Raw genomic sequence first — 18,468 nt, forward strand, 5'->3', positions numbered from 1 at the left:
CCCTGGTGTCTTTTGCGCTTACTATACGAGTATCACAGTATACCCACCCTCCCTGGTGTCTTTTGCGCGTACTATACGAGTATCACAGTATACCCACCCACCCTGGTGTCTTTTGCGCGTACTATACGAGTATCACAGTATACCCACCCACCCTCCCTGGTGTCTTTTGCGCGTACTATACGAGTATCACAGTATACCCACCCACCCACCCTGGTGTCTTTTGCGCGTACTATACGAGTATCACAGTATACCCACCCACCCTCCCTGGTGTCTTTTGCGCGTACTATACGAGTATCACCTCCACCCTCGTGTCCAGGGCATATTAAACCTGGAAAAACAATAAGTAGTATTCCTTGTATTTTTAAGATGAGTAGTATGTCCTTTCTGCATGAAGTATAAGGGAGGAGTTGGTACTTGATGAATTTCAACCTTTGGATAGTGTTTTGAACAGCCTTGGATTAAAAACCTCAGCCAAGTACAAATGAACATTGGTGTGAATAATTTGCATCTCACAAGTTGACAGTAGAAGTGCTTCTCAGCACATGTTTATTCAAGGGCTTTGTTACATGTTGAAGGATTTCACAGCTTGGAACAAAGTGCTACTTCCCAGCTAAGTGAAAGAAGAAAAATGTCCCTTACATGGCTTTTTATTAGTAAAGTTCTTCACTAGATGTGAACAAAATAGACCATGATGTTAGCATCTAGTGAAGAACTTTACTAATAAACATCCATGTAACATTTTTCTTCTTTCACTTAGCTGGCAAGTAGCACTTTGTTCCAAGCTCACAACAAATGTCTGAACATTGCTTTCTCCACTCCTTTGCGTGGCTCTTCCATCAATCTTGTGTGCCCCCAAATGCAGATGCTGTAATCACCAGGCCACTTTTCTATGGGAGGAAAACAAAAAATAGTAAATGGCACATTCACATACAGCTACTCAGCAGGATTGAATGTTTAAATGCAAGCAATCATTTTTGTAAGGTGATGACAAATTTACCTGCACTTTCCACTTTGGCAGGTGAGAGGAGCCCAGCGTAGGCTTTTCATTTCCTGTTGGCCGCTGTGAGCAGGTCACTGCTGATGGGAGTCAACCGGCACCTACTTGCAGATCAGACAGAAGATAAAAACACAATACATCAACATTTTTACTCCATTGACATGATTAAAGCGGGTGCCAAATACCAGCCCATCACTTTGGATATGCCATTGACTTTAGCAAAACGTTTCCTAAACAAAGCACGTTTACTGTTTCTATTCAGGTGATGTAAAGCTGGTCTTTTACAGTTTACGGGAACATTTAACATCTTAGAGATATTACACTCATTTAAGCATTGTCAACTGTACTATTACATTCTGTCTATGAATATCTTTAAACGAAATTTGACGACTGGTGATTGGCATCGCACTTGCTCTGGAAATAAAATGAATATTTGCCCTTGCCTGTGTGTTTACATGTAGCATTGGAGGGTTCACCGCAGTGACTCAAACACTAACCAACATACTGGGCTCTAAATGCCCTTCAATTACTGCATAGTCAAACTTCACAACACAGTATTAATTATATACATTAGTTACTTTTATTGGATTTCACTTGAGGAATCATTCACAGATATATCACATGAGCCACAAACTGGCAGAATTACTGACTGGGCCAAAGCAGCGCCATTGATGGAGAGTTTGGCCAACTGTTTCTGCAGGGTAGCCTCCATATGTCATGTGACCAACAGTTGACCAATCGCAGCGTAGTACTCAATGCTTATAAGCGACTAGTACTCAACTGCTGGTCACATAACATGGACGCCATCTTGTTACCCTGCTGAAACAGTTGGCCAAACTTTCAGCTTTGGGCTAACCCATTAAAAAAATATATTGGAGGAAAGCTAATAAAATAAAAAAAGTCAGCAACTGCCCATTGCATGACTGGCGTCTCACCTTACAAGAGGCCAACATTTTACCGCCATGCGGGTGCCCAAAGGACTACTTGATTCTGCCTGCCGTCACCTATTGCTTGGCTCGCAACACTTTACTAGTTGTTTTTTGGAGCTGTAGACTGCTTGACCGGCTTAGCTGGAAGATTCGTTTGACGCTGGTAGCTTCTTCATCTCCACCCATTTGCCCTGCAACACAGATCACAGGAACAAAATTAAACACTACACATTAGTAGGTTATTACCCATTCCCAATTTACTCCGCAACTGTAGTGTTACCTGGTCTCATGTGGCAGCCGGCTCACCGTCCACAACGTAAAACAAAACCCAAATTAGTTTGATGCTGGTCGCTACTTCTTGATCGGCACATCCGCCCTGCAACACACATCACAAGAACAAAATAAAACACTACACATTTGTAGGTTAAAACCTCCCATCCCCCATTTAGTCCGTGACTAGACGGCAGGCTAGCTAGCCTAGCTCCATTCCCCGTGTGGAATAGGCACCGCTGACTGACAAAAGCCAGACGCAAGGAGAGTGCGAGAGCGGCGACTGGCCCGTTTACCAGCCAGCCAGCGATGCCTCGCCACCCGCCAACACAGGGAATGGAGCCAGGACGAATGTAAGGAAGGAAGGATTGTTTTTTGTCGTGTGAACTGGTCTCATGTCTCATCTGGGGTTCTTCATCCACAACGCAAGACAAAGCCCAGATTAGTTGGATGCCGGTCACTAGTTCATCGACACATCTGCCCTGAAACAGATCACAACAAAATCTCCCTTTATTACACATAGAATACTTAAGAAGAGTGCCAAATTTTACACAATTGTATTTAAAAAAAATAAAAGGGCTATGGACAATATCTTACACTACACTCACAAGTAACTAAAATCTGATAAAAACAAATGAGTTTCTGTTAAAGTGGTACTTTGTTTTTTAAACAATTATGAAATTGACTTTATTAAAATGCTGCTGTGCTTCCTGTGTTCAAAAATATATTTTTACTGTTCCAAAAATACACAAATCAGGTCAATACATGATTATACAGCTGTGGTTTAAATTATGCTACACCTTCTGCTAAGTATTTTAGTATGTTTGACTTTTTGTTTATAATCACATCAAATAACTAGTCAAATACACCAACGCTACTTTTATTACTCAAAGGACATTATCTGATCCATCACATCTTTTCTTTTTTGTTATTTCCTCACCAACCCTTAGTCTATAAATTAATTTTATTCATGGGATGAAAGCACCTGTATAGCAAGGTTTGCTGGGGGTATAAATATATTTGCCCTTGCCTGTGTTTACATGTAGTATTGTTATATTGAAGAGTTCACTGCAGTGACTCAAATACCACAAACTTATTAACCAACAGACTGGGCTCTAAAAGCCCTTCTATTCAATCTTCTCAACACAGTCATAATTATATACATTACTTTTATTGTATTTCACTCAAGGAATAATTCACAGATATATCACATGAGACACAAACTGGCAGAATTACTGACTGGGCCAAAGCAGCGCCGTTGATGGAGAGTTTGGCCAACTGTTTCCGCAGGGTAACAAGATGGCCTCCATACATCATGTGACCAACAGTTGACCAATCACAGCGTAGTACTCTATGATCATAAGTGACAAATACTACTCAACTGCTGGTCACATGACATGGACGCCATCTTGTTACCCTGCTGAAACAGAGTTGGCCAAACTCTCAGCTCTGGGCTAACCCATTTAAAAAAAAAAAATAGAGGAAAGCTAATAAATAAAATAAAAAATAAAAAGTCAGCAACTGCCCATTACATGACTGGAGTCTCACCTTACAAGAGGCCAACTTTTCACTTTTCTTCATGTGAGTGCCCAAAGGACTACTTGATTCTGCCTGCCGTCACTTATTGCTCGGCTCTCAACACTTTACTAATTTTTTGGAGCTGTAGACTGCTTGACCGGCTTGGCTGCAAGATTCGTTTAACGCTGGTAGCTTCTTCATCTCCACCCATTTGCCCTGCAACACCGATCACAGGAACAAAATTAAACACTACACATTACTAGGTTATTACCCATTCCCAATTTATTCCGCAACTGTAGTGTTACCTGGTCTCATGTGTCAGCCAGCTCATCGTCCATAACGTTAAAACCCAGATTAGTTTGATGCTGGTCGCTACTTCTTGATCGGCACATCCGCCCTGCAACACACATCACAAGAACAAAATAAAACACTACACTATGTTAAAACCTCCCATCCCCCATTTAGTCCGTGACTAGGCGGCAGGCTAGCTAGCCTAGCTCCATTCCCCGTGTGGACACGGGTGGAATAGGCACCGCTGACTGACTGGCAAACAAGCCAGACGCAAAGAAAGTGCAAGAGCAACGACTGGCCCGTTTACCAGCCAGCCAGTGATGCCTCTCCACCCCAACACAGGGAATGGAGCTAGTACGAATGTAAGGAAGGAAGGATTGTTTTTTTGTCGTGTGAACTAGTGTTACCTGGTCTCGTGTCTCATCTGGGGCTCATCATCCACAACGTAAAATATCATTTGTCTGGTGCTGGTAGCTTCTTGATCTCCACCATTTTCCCTGCAACAGAGATGACGGAAACAAATTACAGTAGTTGTAGTAACACAGGATCACAGGAACAAAAAACACTACATTCTCTCCGCAACTAGGCTAGCTTAGCTGGGCTAACTAGCTTAGCAAGGCCACGCTAACTAGCTTAGCAAGGCTAGGCTAGTTAGCATAGCAAAGCTAGGCTAGTTAGCTTAGCTAACTAGCTTAGCTAGCTCCATTCCCCATGTGGCGACGGGTGGAATAGGCACCGCCGACTGACTGGCAAACAGGCCAGCCGCAAAAAAAAAAAAGCGACTGGCCCGCTTGCCAGCCAGCCGGCGATGCCCTTCCACCCGTCAACACAGGGAACGGAGCGAGGACAAATATAGGAAAGGAAGGTTTTTTTCATGTGATCTAGTGTTACCTGGTCTCATGTCTCATCTGGGGTTCTTCATCCGCAGCGTAAAACAAAGCCCAGATTAGTCGGATGCCGGTCGCTAGTTCATCGACACATCTGCCCTGCCACACAGATCACGGAGACAAATTCTCACTTTTTTACACAGATAGCATACTTAAGAAGAGTGCCACATTTTACAAATTTCTATTTCAAAAAATTACTACAAATAAGGCAATGGATATCAAACACTACACTCACAAGTAACTAAAATCTGATGAATAACAAATTAGTTTCGGTTAAAGTGGTACATTTTTGGAACAATTATGAAATTGACTATTAAAATTCTGTTGTGCTTCCTGTGTTCAAAAATGTGTTTGGACCGTTCCAAAAATATACTAATCGGGTAAACACATGAATATATAGCTGTGGTTTCAATTATTCTAGCCCCTCTGTTGATAAGTATTTTAGCATGTTTGACTTTGTTTACAATCACATCAAATAACTACTCAAATACACAGATGCTACTTAAATTACACAAAAGAAAATTATGTGATAGATAAGGTCATGTCCCTTTTGTCATTTCCTCAGCAACCCTTAGCCTATAAATTAATTTTATTCATGGGCTGAAAGCACATGTGTATGTGTCAACAGAACCTTGGCGGTCAACAATTAAGCAGATGTAAAAAAAAAAAAAAAAAAAAAGTGGTATTCCTTCTCCTTCCAGACAGTCGATGGTGCAATGGTGACGTCCAAATCAAGGTCACAAAAGTCAAGGTCATTTGCCTTCATAGGCAAAGATATGAACATAAAAAATATAGCAAAGAATCATTTCTAGAGAGACAACTGGAGGCATAATCGGCAAGTTGAAAAAGGCGCACTGGAAAGAGAGGATGCCGTCGGTGATTGCTTTGATATCTCAAGCAAAAGATGCCAGAAAATCCACGGATGACAGCTGAGCAACTGCGATGCAATTTCACAGAGGGATTTACTCAACTTTCAACCCAGACGATAAAAAGATGCCCAGTGTGAGCTCAAGCCTTCCGCGCTAGCATCATAGGCGCCCCCTACCCACTTCAAAGTACAAGACCGGTCCACTCGCAACCCACGCGGATAAACCACAAAAGGTCGTGGAATGTCCTTCTCACGGGCCTGTAAAGAAAAGTGCACCTTACAGACAATAAACCCAAGCGAGGTGAGTCGTCCACTGTGGCTGTTACAAGCAATCTCCAGCATGTGCAAGGTACCATCAATACAATTAGGAGATGGTGAGTGTCAATTGGATACAGTCAAGTGATGATAACGCGGAAGTTTGGGAGACAATTCCAAGCATGCTCCCAAATCTCTCGTCGTTTGGTTGCAGACAAAGTGCGGGAAGATTCTCAAGTGGTGGCCATCTTCACACTTAAATTGAAAAGACAATCTGATGGAATGTGAAGAAGACAGTTGCCAAACAAGGCAAATCATGTGGAACAAAATAAAATATATATTTTTTTCAAAAACACAGAGAGAGCAATGATGATGACGACATGTCAAATCACCAAATGAACCATAATGAGCTCTCCAGAAAAAAAGATTAAAAAAAGAAAATAAACTTAATATAAGATTCTCAAGTGGCCATTTTCAGACTTAAATAGAAAAGAGAATCTGATGGGACGTGAAGAAGACAGCTGCCAAACAAGGCAAATAATGTGAAGAATAATAAAAATAAAAATTAAAGAGAGAGCGAGAGCAATGATGACATGTCAAATCGGTAAAATTACCAAATGAACAATACTGAGCTCTCCAGAAAAAAAAAAAATTAAAAAAAGAAAAGAAAAAAATACTGAAATAATATTTGCCTTCTGGGCAAAGATACCTGTACGATGGCAGCAAGAACCTTGTGTCAAGCTACATTTCACATCTGATATATTTTATTCCCAAACAGTGTTGTACTATACTCACCTAGTACAGATTTGGCTGAGTGATTGAATAATTTTCTCAAACTATATACAGTATTTTATAATAATAATATTAAGACATGGCCAAGGGCAAACATGGAGGTTCAAGTCAAGTGCAGGCTCACCGATGGGGTCCATCCAGCTCCTGCGGCTCCATGCTGGTCATCTACGGCCATTTGAAGACGGCAACACAGCAGAAACAAAAAGGGAAAAAAAGACATCATCAATTATAATGTGCACTAAATTCACACGCCTCATCAGTCAAAAAGCTTGTTCATTGGTGTGTCTAGAATCTACTTTGGAACTTACTTTTGTCCGGTCTTTCATCCCGTGCGGTCGCCATCTTGCCGCGCATGCTGATGAATCCACACACATCTACACCTGTCTGCTAATGAGCTGCAAGCTAACAATCAAAAGAAATGTCCCCACATCCAATCCATCTTCACTTCTGTCCCACGGACAGCCATCTTTATTACACAAACTATTGGTTCAACAACAACAAAAACCGTCAGTTCAATTCCAAAGTAGAAAACCAGCAGGTGTGTCATTTACAGCAACATAAATTAAAGTACAAAAACAAAGACAATAAAGTATGGCCAGCATGAAAATCGAACAAAAACAAAATGGCCCGAAACAAAGAGAAAGGACTGCGTGGTAAACGAAGCAAAGTTAAGCGAATTGTGATGTGAGGTGCTCAAACCGCAACCGCTGTTGAGTCCCTCGAGTGTGAAAATCCTGCAAGAAGTCAAATGTCATCATGAGAAAAGACAACAAACGCCAAAAACATTTACTCGTGCGCTCGCTCACCAACCGAACAGAAGGCCACGAGTGCGGCCGCCATCTTGCCGTAAATGGTGAACAATCCAATCAAGGCACACCTGTCGCTTTATAGGCTGCGGGACCTGACGTCATCCGCTATCTTCCGCTTTTTGCACACTAGCGCCGCCCGCTGGCCTGTCATCGGGACTGCAACAAAAGTGTTGCTTTTTTCATTTTCCGCCACAAAAGTCAAAGTCAATCACAACCAAAGTTGTTGTTTGGTTTTGTTTTTGTTAGTTTTTTTGATTAATTAAAATTTCAGGATCGTTACCAACTATTTCCTTTACGGGTGTAGTTAGCGGTTTTAGGCATTTAGGCTGGAACGACATTCCACATCGTCTTCAGGCGCCATATTATCGCCATCTCCTGGTCAGTATGCGAAATGCTTTCAGTGAGAAATTGTGGGAATCCAAAACTAATACAACACACTCCGGGTGGCGAAATGGTCAGGCGTGCCTCGTGATACGTTCTCTTTTCATTTAAAAGAAAATAAAGCATTGACAATCAAACTGTTATTCGTCTTTCCGTGATATTAAAAATTCTAGCTGCATTTCAATTTTGGTGTTCCGTACGTTTGGCCTTTTCATCACTTTGGTCGAGCTTCGTCTTGTCCTCATCAGACAAGCTTTGTTCCTAAACTATTGTGTCTCATTTCAGTACTTGTGTGCAAAAAAATAAATAAATGCAAACATAATCTGGCCTTCCACTTTTTTTCTTTCTTTTTGAGTGGTTTGCATTTTGTGATATGACATGTACATTTCTCAACTCTGCTGGTCGCAGCTAAAAAGTGCACGTTATTTTGCATGTTTGTCATTCATCGTCCATTAATTGGTCCAATATTTACAAGGTCAAATAACAAGTGCAAGCAACGACATTGTCGCATTGTGATAAATGTACCAATTACCTGTGAAAGCAGTCCTGGAACAATCAAGAATCACATTCAATTTGGATAGTGTATTGATCAGTAGTTGTAATAATTAGCTACTAGCTAGTAGCACCGGTGCTATGCGGCTCTCTAGTGCTAGCAAAAAGAAAAAGAAAAAAAAAATCACAAATAAATGCTAATTATATTAAAACATTAAATAAGCATACTACAATGAAAATTGTTGCTATGCATAGTCTGTTTAAGTGGATTCGTTTTTTTCTTTTCTTGTGTGAATGTTCCAATTGCGTAATGTGAGTTTACTATAACAAATACAGGAATCAAAACCTCCGCATCGTTTTGATGGCCACTTGGGCCAACGACACGACTGTATTTTAATGTTGGTCGAATTTCTTTAGATGTTACTTGGTGTCAGAAGTTTGAGAAACACTGTTAAGGATGATCAGGAAGGAAAACCAGCTATCGGTAAATGTGACGGAAATCCATTGGAGCTCTTTGACTGTTTGATACCAAGAAAGAAGAAATCCTTCTCACCATGTGACTGATTATTTCATACAACTCAAACGGATAAAAAGTTCTAGAATGCAAACAAATCTCCTCTAAAGCATATAAAAACCGTTGAGTGTCTTCACAGAAACGTCAGATCCAAGTGCTTGGATGGAGACGTCTCTCGTGTCCCGGCACTTGCGCAAAGACGAGCGCAGCTAATCGTGCGCATGAATTCACCTGGAAAGAGTCCTACAACACGTGGAACCCGTTTCAGCTCACTCACCGCGTGACGGTGGGTCGGAATCGGGCTCGTAATCAGGCTCGTAATCAGGCGTAATCTTCCTGGCTTCTTCCTCTTGAACAGATGTGAGAAGGAAGACGTGAAGGACACGCTGCATTCCAGATAATCAAGAAAACAATCAATAATTCTCCAGAAGTATTCATTGCAAAAAAAAATAGGGAAAAGATATTTAGTTTTATACCACGCACCGAAAACAACACACTTAAGAAGAAAAGGAAGACGTGACACATTTGCAAAGGCTTGACAGTGAATTGTCGGCAAGTTTTTATTCAACCTCAAGTACAAACAAACTGCAAAAATGTAAAAAAAACAAAAAAAATATGTAACCAACACTAGAGTCTGGACCAATAAATTAAGAGCCTCGCTTTGTGTCAGCGAGCACTTTCAGACTTTTGTATCAAAAAAACAACATCGTTAAGGCCATAAAAACTTGACAACCACCTTTCGTTGTTTTTTTTTATTTCAACGCTCACGTCAGCGTTTTGCCTTAAATAGTCTCAAAGAGTTTTTCAGTCTTCTGCGCGGGCGGGATGACAACCAAATCATGAAAAAAAAGGATCCAGGATGTAAAAGCAGTTTTTTTTTCAGTGCAACATGTGGAGAGCTACGACCTTTATTTTTTCTGTGTGACATTTTCCCACACAAAATTTTTAAAAAATAATGAAAACTTCTCACCTTCTGCTGTTTTTTTCCCCCCTTTTCTTACAAAAGTAAAGCTAAAGGAAGAAAACTAGACTGAGGGGGCTCGGGAACGGGCAAAGGGGAAGTCGTCTTATGTTTGGCGATATAAGCAGCACTTAAACGTTGATTTTTTTTGTTTTTTGTTTTTCCTTTACACACGGGAGCGACCCTGTCGTCGGCGCACATGCCGATGAAGAAAGGGAATTGTAAGGCTTTTTCTTCATCATCATCATCATCATCATCATCATCATCACTCTTTCCTGGCATCTTTCCCCACCGGGGTCAAGTATGTAAAATACATTTACAGGATTATGTACAAAAATTTTGCCGGAGGGAAAATTACAAATTGATGAAAGGGGGAAAAAAAATCACTCTATTTCATTATAATAAAACAATTCACATTTGACACAAGTGGCTCTACTCAATAAAATATCGTAAATTAAAGGGGGAAAAAATGAAAACACGCAAATGAAAAATGGAAGAATTAAAATCAGATGAAGGACTGGAAGAAAAATGGAATGTTAACCACGATTGCACATCTCCAACCAAGCGAGGGGCGGGGCAGGAAAAAAAGCTTTTTCGCGATGGTAGCGCTTTAACGCTATCGCTAACTTCGCGCTTTTTCCTCATCATGATACAGTCAATGGGAACGCGACAGCACCGAAAAATAAGGCCGATCTCCTCGCTGTGAGGCACACGTTTTCGCGCTCAAAACCCACAAAACAGATGCAGAAGGTGGAAAAACAACAAGAAAAATTCCAAAAGGGTGCGTGAAAAAACAGCAACAGTATTGTCTTTCAAGTTTTCGCTACGAGAGCGCCCCCCGGCGTTTCCAAAGTGATACTGCAGGAGCTGCGCCGGGAATCGGAGGGAAAAAACTTTGGGTTTCTACTCGGGGAAATTTGGCGGTGGGGGGAGGGGGGTGGCAGTTGGGAAACGTTTTGGGTCGCTAGTGCAAAGGCGCTCAGGACACGGCGGCCGCTTTGGGCAGGAGGCCGGACGACAGGCGGCCCAGCGACACCTCAATGGCGCCGCGCTTGCGTGGGGCGCCGGCGCGCTTGGCCGGCGAGGCTTTGGTGGGGCTGACGGGGCGGCGGCAGGCGTCGCCCCCGCCCGCCGCCACCGCCGCCGCCGCAATGAGGCCGCCGCCGCCACCCGTCGCGCCCCCGCTGCTCTTTAACATGGCGCGCCCGCACACCTGGTTCACCAAGTTGTTGATTTGCTCCTGAGCCGGAAGGAAATGACAAAATGGAGCTGCCGTGACTTTTCAAAGACAACTCGGACATTTTGCGTGCGGCTTTTTAGCTGACCTCGTCATATCTGTACATCATCTTGAGGCCTCGGCACGACTTGTGCTTCTCCACGTAGCGCAGCGCGCACTCGAGGCAGAACACCACATTGTCCGTCTCCTGCACCACCTGCAAAAAAATATAGCAATCCTATTCATGAAATTGCCGTGTAATGTTCTGTTTTGGAATATTTCATAACATGAATGTTATGTCAAAATGTGAAACTTGTTTGTTTTTTTACTTTCAGTTTTTAGATAAAATTTGAACTTTTTGATACTAATTTGTCATGACACTTTTGGTGTTTTATCATAAAGTTTGAGTCATTCTATTTCTTAATTTACATTTCTATTTAAAAATAAATCTGATCCTCTTTCATTTTTTTTTACAATGTTTACTTTGAAATCAGGAAGTGGCTATTTTAATAACAAATGTTACGTTACAATTTTTTATTTGCCTTGATATAATTAAGATTTCTTTTTTCTTTTTTTACATTTCTCTGTTTTACAAAGGGGTTTATAATTAGGGTTTTCTAACTTGGGGTGGCCTTCTAACTAAGATTTAAAAGTAGGATTAGGGTTTAAAACTAGGGAATTTTTTTTCATCTTTTGAATTTAGTTACAAATTTCAACTTTAATCATATCTGATTTGTAATGTTTCACTTACTACTTTGTTCACTTTAACAATTATTATTATTGTTTAAATGTTCAAAATCCAAATATTTGGTAGTGGTTGAAGTTCTGTTCAGGTGAAAATGAAAGCGAGGGATTGCGGGCGTGCAAAAGGAAAGTAGTAGTTGACCATGGAGAGGTAGCAGAGGTGGTGGCAGATCTGGCAGCGTCTCTCGGAGGACTCGAGCGTCGTCCACTTGCCGCGCGGCTTCTTGCGGCCCTCGTCGTGGGCGCCGTAGCGGGCCGCCGAGTGCAGGCCCGCCGTGAACAGCTCCTCGCGCTGGCGCATCTCCAAGTTCCTGCGGTGCCAACCCACATCTCGTTACTCGAGCTAACGTGCTAACAGGCTAACATCAGTCGGGAATTTTTTTTTCTCAAAATATCAATTTCACCTAAACTACTTTTCTCCTTAAATGTTGTCCATAAATACACAACTTAAGTCTTGCCAAAGTATGACTATCGTTAACTTACAACATTTTTTTTTATCTCTTACATTTTAAACTCAAACAACTTATGCTAACAATTCTCTTATTTTATTTTAAGTCGGGTTGTGGCATACGCACCTGAGGTCTTTAAGGAGGGCGGCGATGGTGGTGAGCAGGAGCCCGTTGTCCCGTTTGGACTCGGCCGTGGCGATCTGGTAGAGCAGCTTCTCCATGGAGAAGGGCTTGGCGATGCGCCGGCACTTCAGGTCCTGGCGGGGCCAAAAGCGAAAATCACAACTCAGCACATCCAAACGGCTAGCGAGTCGTTCGGCGCTCGCTAACGAGTCAACGGCCGCCTTCGGAAGGTTCGTATGTTGAGTGGGCTAACTCGATGAAAAAGCTCATATTTTAGCAAAGTATTGGTGGAAATTGAGGTGTACTTCCAATGGTGACATATAGGGGGCAGTAATAATCACTGCCATATACCAAGAAAACATTCTCTTGGAGTTCCCCCACTATCGATGTCAGTGGCTCAAATTTACGCGATGGAATTGCCATTTCTCTTTCCCAACCTTAGCGGCCTGGTAGCCCATCTTGATCCAATGCGGCGTGGCAAAGTGCACCGTCTCGGACACGCTGTAGCCGCAACACACCTTGGACACAAAGGCGCCCGGGAAGCAGATCACAAACTGGCCGCTGCGCTGCACCGTGCGGTGCACGCGGATGCCCTCGCGGCAAAGAACCTCCGGAGAGATCTAAGCAAGCAAAACAGAACAAACTGTCACCAAACAGTTTGTGACTTTTTTGGGATGATTAAAAATCACACTGACCCATGAACATTGTTAACAAACAAAAACAACAGGAGGGCTACTTCACTGACTGCCTATTAATTCAGTGACTAATACATTCTATTTAAAGTAATTAAGATTATAATACCATATTTTATTAGGACTTTTTTTGGTACTTATTAGATAAAATTATTAGATATAAATATTTCACATAATAAATGAAAAGGACATGTATTCATAATAAAAAGTGTAAATTATTACTTCTTGGATTCTTATTTATTTAAACAAACATACATAATTATGATTGTTTGAATTTAGGAATCATTGATTTTTTTTTTTGAAAAATCTGGTAAGAATGTATTTATCCTACACTATTAGTTAAATAATAGAAATTATCTGATTATATCTAAAAGACAACAACAACTAAAACAACGTAATGGACATTTACTAAATAATATTGGTGACCATAAAGTTTTGAATGCTATCAAATGTTCATGCATTTATTATGATACATAATAATAATCATATTTTTTTATTTCTTCTGATGATCGAACAAACAAAGCATAAAAAATGATGTTTCAATGACAGCTTGATTTGACCCAAATTTAATGTGTAGTGTGATCTCGAGGTCCGGAATCCTGCATTTTTTTGATGTTTCCGCCCACTAGCACACCTGATTTATATAATCAGCTCATCAGCATGCCCGATAACCATCCTGACCAGGTTATCAGGTGTGTTGATAGGCGGAAACATCTAAAACATGCAGGACTCCAGGCCTCGATGACCAGATGATTCGATAAATGAATGATTAAAATTGACTACAAAAATGTTAATTAAATATACATATGTGGATGTACAGGCTGACTAGCACATTTTGTTTTCGTTAAGATTATTCTTTTTTTTCCAGGAAAAAACAAACAAAAAAAGAATTATTCTTTTTTTTTTTTTTTTACTATGACCAATTACAATTAAGGGCAGGTGTGTGTGTGTGTGTGTGTGTACGTCCGCACCATGACGTTCTTCTCAAGCATTTCCAGTCCGGGCGTCCCGTTGGCCTGCAGCAGCGTGTGGACCACCTTGTCCAACTTAGACTTCTCCTCAGCAGGGACACAATACCTGGCCACGCATTCGCACACGTTAATGACACGCGTGTACAGATTTGTAAATATGCGTATTTGCGTGTGCGTGGCACCCACCAAATGCAATCAGCACCAGTGTGAAGGTAATCGATGTATGGAAGGCGATTTTGGTCTCGAGACCAGCATGAGGTAGAAAAGACCATGCCGATGTTGAGCCAGGGAATGGTGACCCCTGCAGGCCAAAGCGCACAACAACACTTCAGATTTCACTCAAGTTCTTCATGGAGAAGTGAATTTCATTTATTATGTTTACAAACATTATTTTTCCATCTCAGTCCTCATACAATTTTTAAACAGGTTTTGTGGGCGTAAAAACAAATCTAAATCTGTCCCCACTCATTACAATTCAATTCATTTTTTTTCCCTTTTTGCTAATTCATGATTTCCATTACTCATTATTCTATCACTTTCCAACACAGAAAGAAAAAAAATACATTTTAAACAATTTTAACCTTCCAGAAGCCTGAAAAAAACATCTGGAATACAGTACAGTAAAGTAACATTGTGTAATAAATACATAAACAAATACATAAATAAAATGCGTGTAAAATGTGTAAAATTTCTGTAGTGGAAAATATGCATGTATTTACTTTTCTTCTTTTTGAAATGCACAAAAAAGCTTGAACAAAATGACTTGAAGGAAAGGAAAAATATGCATCAACTTCACATTAGAGCTGAAATAGCTGAAGTTTTGACGCAATTGCTTTTCTTTTTTTTTGACTTTCGTAAGGCAAAGGAAGAAAAATACATTTATTTTAACGTACATATAAACATGTCAATTATACATGAAATGATTCTACATTAATTACGCAATTTAATAATTTTTATTTCTTTTCATTTTCATTAAATATGGCGCAAAAAATCTATATTTTAGCCAATCCGAAGCCTCAAGTCCTTTTAATAAATGGCATGATGAAAAAAGGCAACATTTACTATTAACCTTATGATGAATTCATTGATACAATTTAATTTTATTTGAATATATAGAGAGCACAAGACCTAAAACATACATCACGCCAGCTTTGATTTCAAAGTTATTTAAAAAAAAAATTCTTAAAAAAAGGCAATTTTAATGAATAAGTGGTGGATTCGAGCGTTTGTCTTACCGGGCACAGCACCCAAATGCCTCAGGATGGACCCCGAGTTATTGGGGAGGACGGTCAGGTTCCATCCGTGTCTGCACACAAGAGGGCGCCACAGACGCGTCACATATTCTCCTTGGTGGACTTTGCTTTTATTTTGGGGGGTGAGGGTGACTCACTTAGCGAAGGGCTCCGACTTGCCGGTGGGAAAGCCGCTCCCGTGCGTGCTGGTGTCCACCTTGCCGCAGTGCACGGCCACGTGACCGTCGCGCTGCTCCACGATGCGCCAGTACTCTTGCTGCGGACACAATCGCGCTCGTCAGTTTGGACGACATCCCCGGCAAAAAACAAAAACAAATGTGATGATGATGCTCACCTCAACTTCGCTGGCGGCGGGCTCCTTGTTGAAGCACATGCTCATGGTGTTGCGAGCTATCCGGAAGAAGTTGGTCAACGACACCGACTTCCCCTGCGACAGATTCAACTTACAACTTGAGTACAATTGGACGGCATGAGAAAATCCAACTATATATTTTGGTGATGCTTTTAGCATTTGAATTCATTTAAAGCCATAACAGAACTGTATTTTAAAAGTTTCACATGACACTTGAAAAGGAAACAAAACTACAACAACGCTGTCCTACAACAACACATTAGCATTTTGTACAAAATGTAATTGTACACAAATGTGTATTAAAGATTTTTTTTTATTGCTATTGCGGCATTTATTTATTTATTTAAAATTACTTTAAAACATCTGTTCATGTCTAACAATATTTAAAAAATGGTGCATTTTTAAAAGTTAAAGTTTCTTTTCCCTAAGTAGAACCCTTAATCATTCAATGAATAGAAATGTGATTATTGACGTTTGGCTTGTTGCAATTTGCTAACTTTTAATTATTGTGGTAGTATTTGACGGATTTCACCACTCACCACTAGAGGAAGCCAGCATACCACACTTTGACAATGACTGCCCTAAACATGTTTAACACAAGATCTGACATCAAGCAGTGATGAAAAACGAATATTAGCCTTCCATGATGTAGTGTTGCTAACCAAAACAGCAGTGAACACTGAGTAAACATTACAGTTCACAGTTTCTCTGATTATATGACATTGTGACATCTTCCATTTGTGGCTCCGCAACAACGTCAGCGTGGCCACTAACCTTGTAAATACATTTGTGCTGGTCGCCGAGGACGCCGTCATCATCCTGGTGCTCCACCGCGCGCCGCCCGTCCTCTCGTCCGCCATGTTTTTCCTGAGCGAAGAGGCGGCGCCGGCCCGCTTTGACCTGAGCCTCCAGATCCTTCAGATGCTGGTACACGCCGTTGCCGTTGGCGCCGTTGCCGCCGCCGCCGCCCACCACGCCGCCCGCCAGCCCGTTCTTGGGCTCGTAGCGGGGCAGCGCCGGCGCGGCCGAGTCCGCTAGGCCTTCCAGAGGGCCGCGCCGCGCCTCCAGCCGACGCTTCTCCTGCAGTACCTGAGGGCAAATTTGAGAAGTCAGCAGGTGATGGAGGATTCGCTATTCGGGTTCCAGTACTCTGGATACCCCGCCTGCGAAAAATTAAGCGGATACCTCACTCTTGACTTAGTTCTACACTTTCACTTTCACATTTTTTATACAACAAGATTCTTACACTGCCTCACCTCTTGGCATCTGGATTTTGGCCTGTTTTACTGCCACTTCTCCTAATTTGACACCACCCATCCAAAACTGTCTTATTTTTTATATTGCCTATACGGCGGTACCCTGACTGGGGACTGTCAGCGCAGCGGAAGCACCTCGTCTTGCAGCCGGAGTCGCTCGTCGGCGCCCAGCGCGTCGTAGGCCAGCAGGTACTGCAGGTAGGCCTCCTGGAGCTTGGCCAGACGGTCCTGCGCCGACTTGGGGATGCGCAGCAGGTCGGCCAGCTTGGTCCACTTCTTCAGGTCCATCACCTGCTGCATGCCGCCCATGTCGTTCAGCACCTGGAACAGGCGCGCCAGGTCCACTTCGCAGCCGCCTGCGCGCCACAACGCCCACGTTAGCATTTTCACACGCTTGCCAAGTTACTGCAGAGGCAACATTTAGTGCCTTTCACACGATAAACAAAAAAATAGAGCAGCAAGAGTGCGCGCTTTCATAGCCAGAGACATCCAGCAAAGTTGCCTTTCACACGTAACCCAGCAATATTGCCATACATGCTTTCGGAAAGGGAGTCTGCAAGTTCCTTAAGGCCTTTTTCACACAATAAAATAAAGTAGTAAATGTGTGCGCTTTCACATACCTGACAAAATTACTGAAGATTTCGTTTAGCCGCCAAAGGCAATTTTCACAAAGGGGTCCTGCAAGTTTCTAAAGATTTAGTGCCTTTCACACACAAAACAAACAAAAAATATAATAGCAACTGTGCTTAATTCCACACAGATATCCTGCCAAGTTGCTGAAAATGTCTGCCTTTGACTTTCACGTGGCACCCATCTATATTACCATAACTGCGTGCTTTCACAAAGGGGCCCACACATTTCTAAAGATTTAGTACCATTCACGCAAAAAATAAAAATATAGTGGCAACTGTGATTAATTCCAAACAGAGATCCTGCTAAGTTGCTGAAAAATAAGGTTGCCTGCTCATGCCTTTCACACAGAGCCCAGTGATGTTGCAATTGTGCTCTTTCACACAGAGATCCTTAGAAAGTTACTAAATATTCAGATAATCTGTCTGTGCCTTTCACACAGAGCCCAGTGATGTTGCAATTGTGCTCTTTCACATAGAGATCCTTAGAAAGTTACTAAATATTCAGATAATCTGCCTGTGCCTTTCACACAAAACACAGTGGTGTGTGCTTTTGCATAGTCATCCCGTTGATAGCTGCATGTGCCTTTCACGCACAACCTAGCGTTTGCTTTCACACAAATAAAGTTTTGCCATACTGCAATCAATTCCTATTTCAAAGAGGGTAATAAACTTTGAACCGCAAGGAAACGCAAACAACAACTAATACAAACACGTCATTAGTTGCAAGATTTCTGCGTTATTATCTTTCACACGGTCGCGGGGTGAAATCTACATTGTATCCTCAATTTTGTGTCGGTGCTTTTCCACACAGAATAG

General features: G+C 41.7%; 2 protein-coding genes across 5 annotated transcripts in view; both read right to left on the minus strand.

Moving 5' to 3' along the window:
• Positions 1 to 692: 692 nt before the first annotated feature.
• Positions 693 to 8,637, minus strand: LOC144037364 (uncharacterized). Of its 4 annotated transcripts, none has more exons than XM_077548796.1 (13): positions 8,530 to 8,637; positions 7,618 to 7,772; positions 7,116 to 7,541; positions 6,932 to 6,972; positions 4,897 to 4,986; positions 4,413 to 4,502; positions 4,020 to 4,111; positions 3,745 to 3,930; positions 2,493 to 2,678; positions 2,207 to 2,302; positions 1,933 to 2,117; positions 998 to 1,098; positions 693 to 887 (listed from the first exon to the last, which is right to left on the minus strand). In XM_077548796.1, exons 3-7 carry the CDS (start codon positions 7,179 to 7,181, stop codon positions 4,087 to 4,089), a joined length of 312 nt encoding a protein of 103 aa, XP_077404922.1. In that variant the 5' UTR covers positions 7,182 to 7,541; positions 7,618 to 7,772; positions 8,530 to 8,637; the 3' UTR covers positions 693 to 887; positions 998 to 1,098; positions 1,933 to 2,117; positions 2,207 to 2,302; positions 2,493 to 2,678; positions 3,745 to 3,930; positions 4,020 to 4,086. The 4 variants fall into 4 exon arrangements, with proteins under 4 accessions (XP_077404922.1, XP_077404921.1, XP_077404924.1 ...); XM_077548795.1 differs by having other exon boundaries at positions 7,614 to 7,772; XM_077548798.1 differs by having other exon boundaries at positions 998 to 1,101; positions 7,614 to 7,772.
• Positions 8,638 to 9,527: 890 nt separating this feature from the next.
• The window catches only part of jarid2b (jumonji and AT-rich interaction domain containing 2b), a 70,068-nt gene continuing 61,127 nt past the window's right edge, over positions 9,528 to 18,468 (minus strand). Inside the window, exons 8-19 of the mRNA XM_077548462.1 lie at positions 17,156 to 17,376; positions 16,539 to 16,853; positions 15,747 to 15,839; positions 15,550 to 15,668; positions 15,395 to 15,465; positions 14,346 to 14,460; positions 14,160 to 14,265; positions 12,934 to 13,116; positions 12,500 to 12,630; positions 12,067 to 12,235; positions 11,290 to 11,397; positions 9,528 to 11,204 (exon numbers count right to left, since the gene is read on the minus strand). Coding sequence (XP_077404588.1) covers positions 10,944 to 11,204; positions 11,290 to 11,397; positions 12,067 to 12,235; positions 12,500 to 12,630; positions 12,934 to 13,116; positions 14,160 to 14,265; positions 14,346 to 14,460; positions 15,395 to 15,465; positions 15,550 to 15,668; positions 15,747 to 15,839; positions 16,539 to 16,853; positions 17,156 to 17,376 — 1,892 coding nt within the window. The 3' untranslated portion in view covers positions 9,528 to 10,943. The remainder of the gene's footprint in view (positions 11,205 to 11,289; positions 11,398 to 12,066; positions 12,236 to 12,499; positions 12,631 to 12,933; positions 13,117 to 14,159; positions 14,266 to 14,345; positions 14,461 to 15,394; positions 15,466 to 15,549; positions 15,669 to 15,746; positions 15,840 to 16,538; positions 16,854 to 17,155; positions 17,377 to 18,468) is intronic.

The sequence above is a fragment of the Vanacampus margaritifer genome, chromosome 17 (genome assembly GCF_051991255.1).
Source record: "Vanacampus margaritifer isolate UIUO_Vmar chromosome 17, RoL_Vmar_1.0, whole genome shotgun sequence".
Taxonomy (NCBI): domain Eukaryota; kingdom Metazoa; phylum Chordata; class Actinopteri; order Syngnathiformes; family Syngnathidae; genus Vanacampus; species Vanacampus margaritifer.

What these genes read in the sequence shown, in the direction of transcription:
- LOC144037364 (XM_077548796.1), bottom strand. Translation starts at nt 7,181, where the DNA reads ATGTGTGTGGATTCATCAGCATGCGCGGCAAGATGGCGACCGCACGGG. An exon ending in GGATGAAAGACCGGACAAAA is followed by an intron (nt 6,973 to 7,115) that starts GTAAGTTCCAAA and finishes AAATGGCCGTAG; the next exon opens with ATGACCAGCATGGAGCCGCA. An exon ending in GAGCTGGATGGACCCCATCG is followed by an intron (nt 4,987 to 6,931) that starts GTGAGCCTGCAC and finishes GTGGCAGGGCAG; the next exon opens with ATGTGTCGATGAACTAGCGA.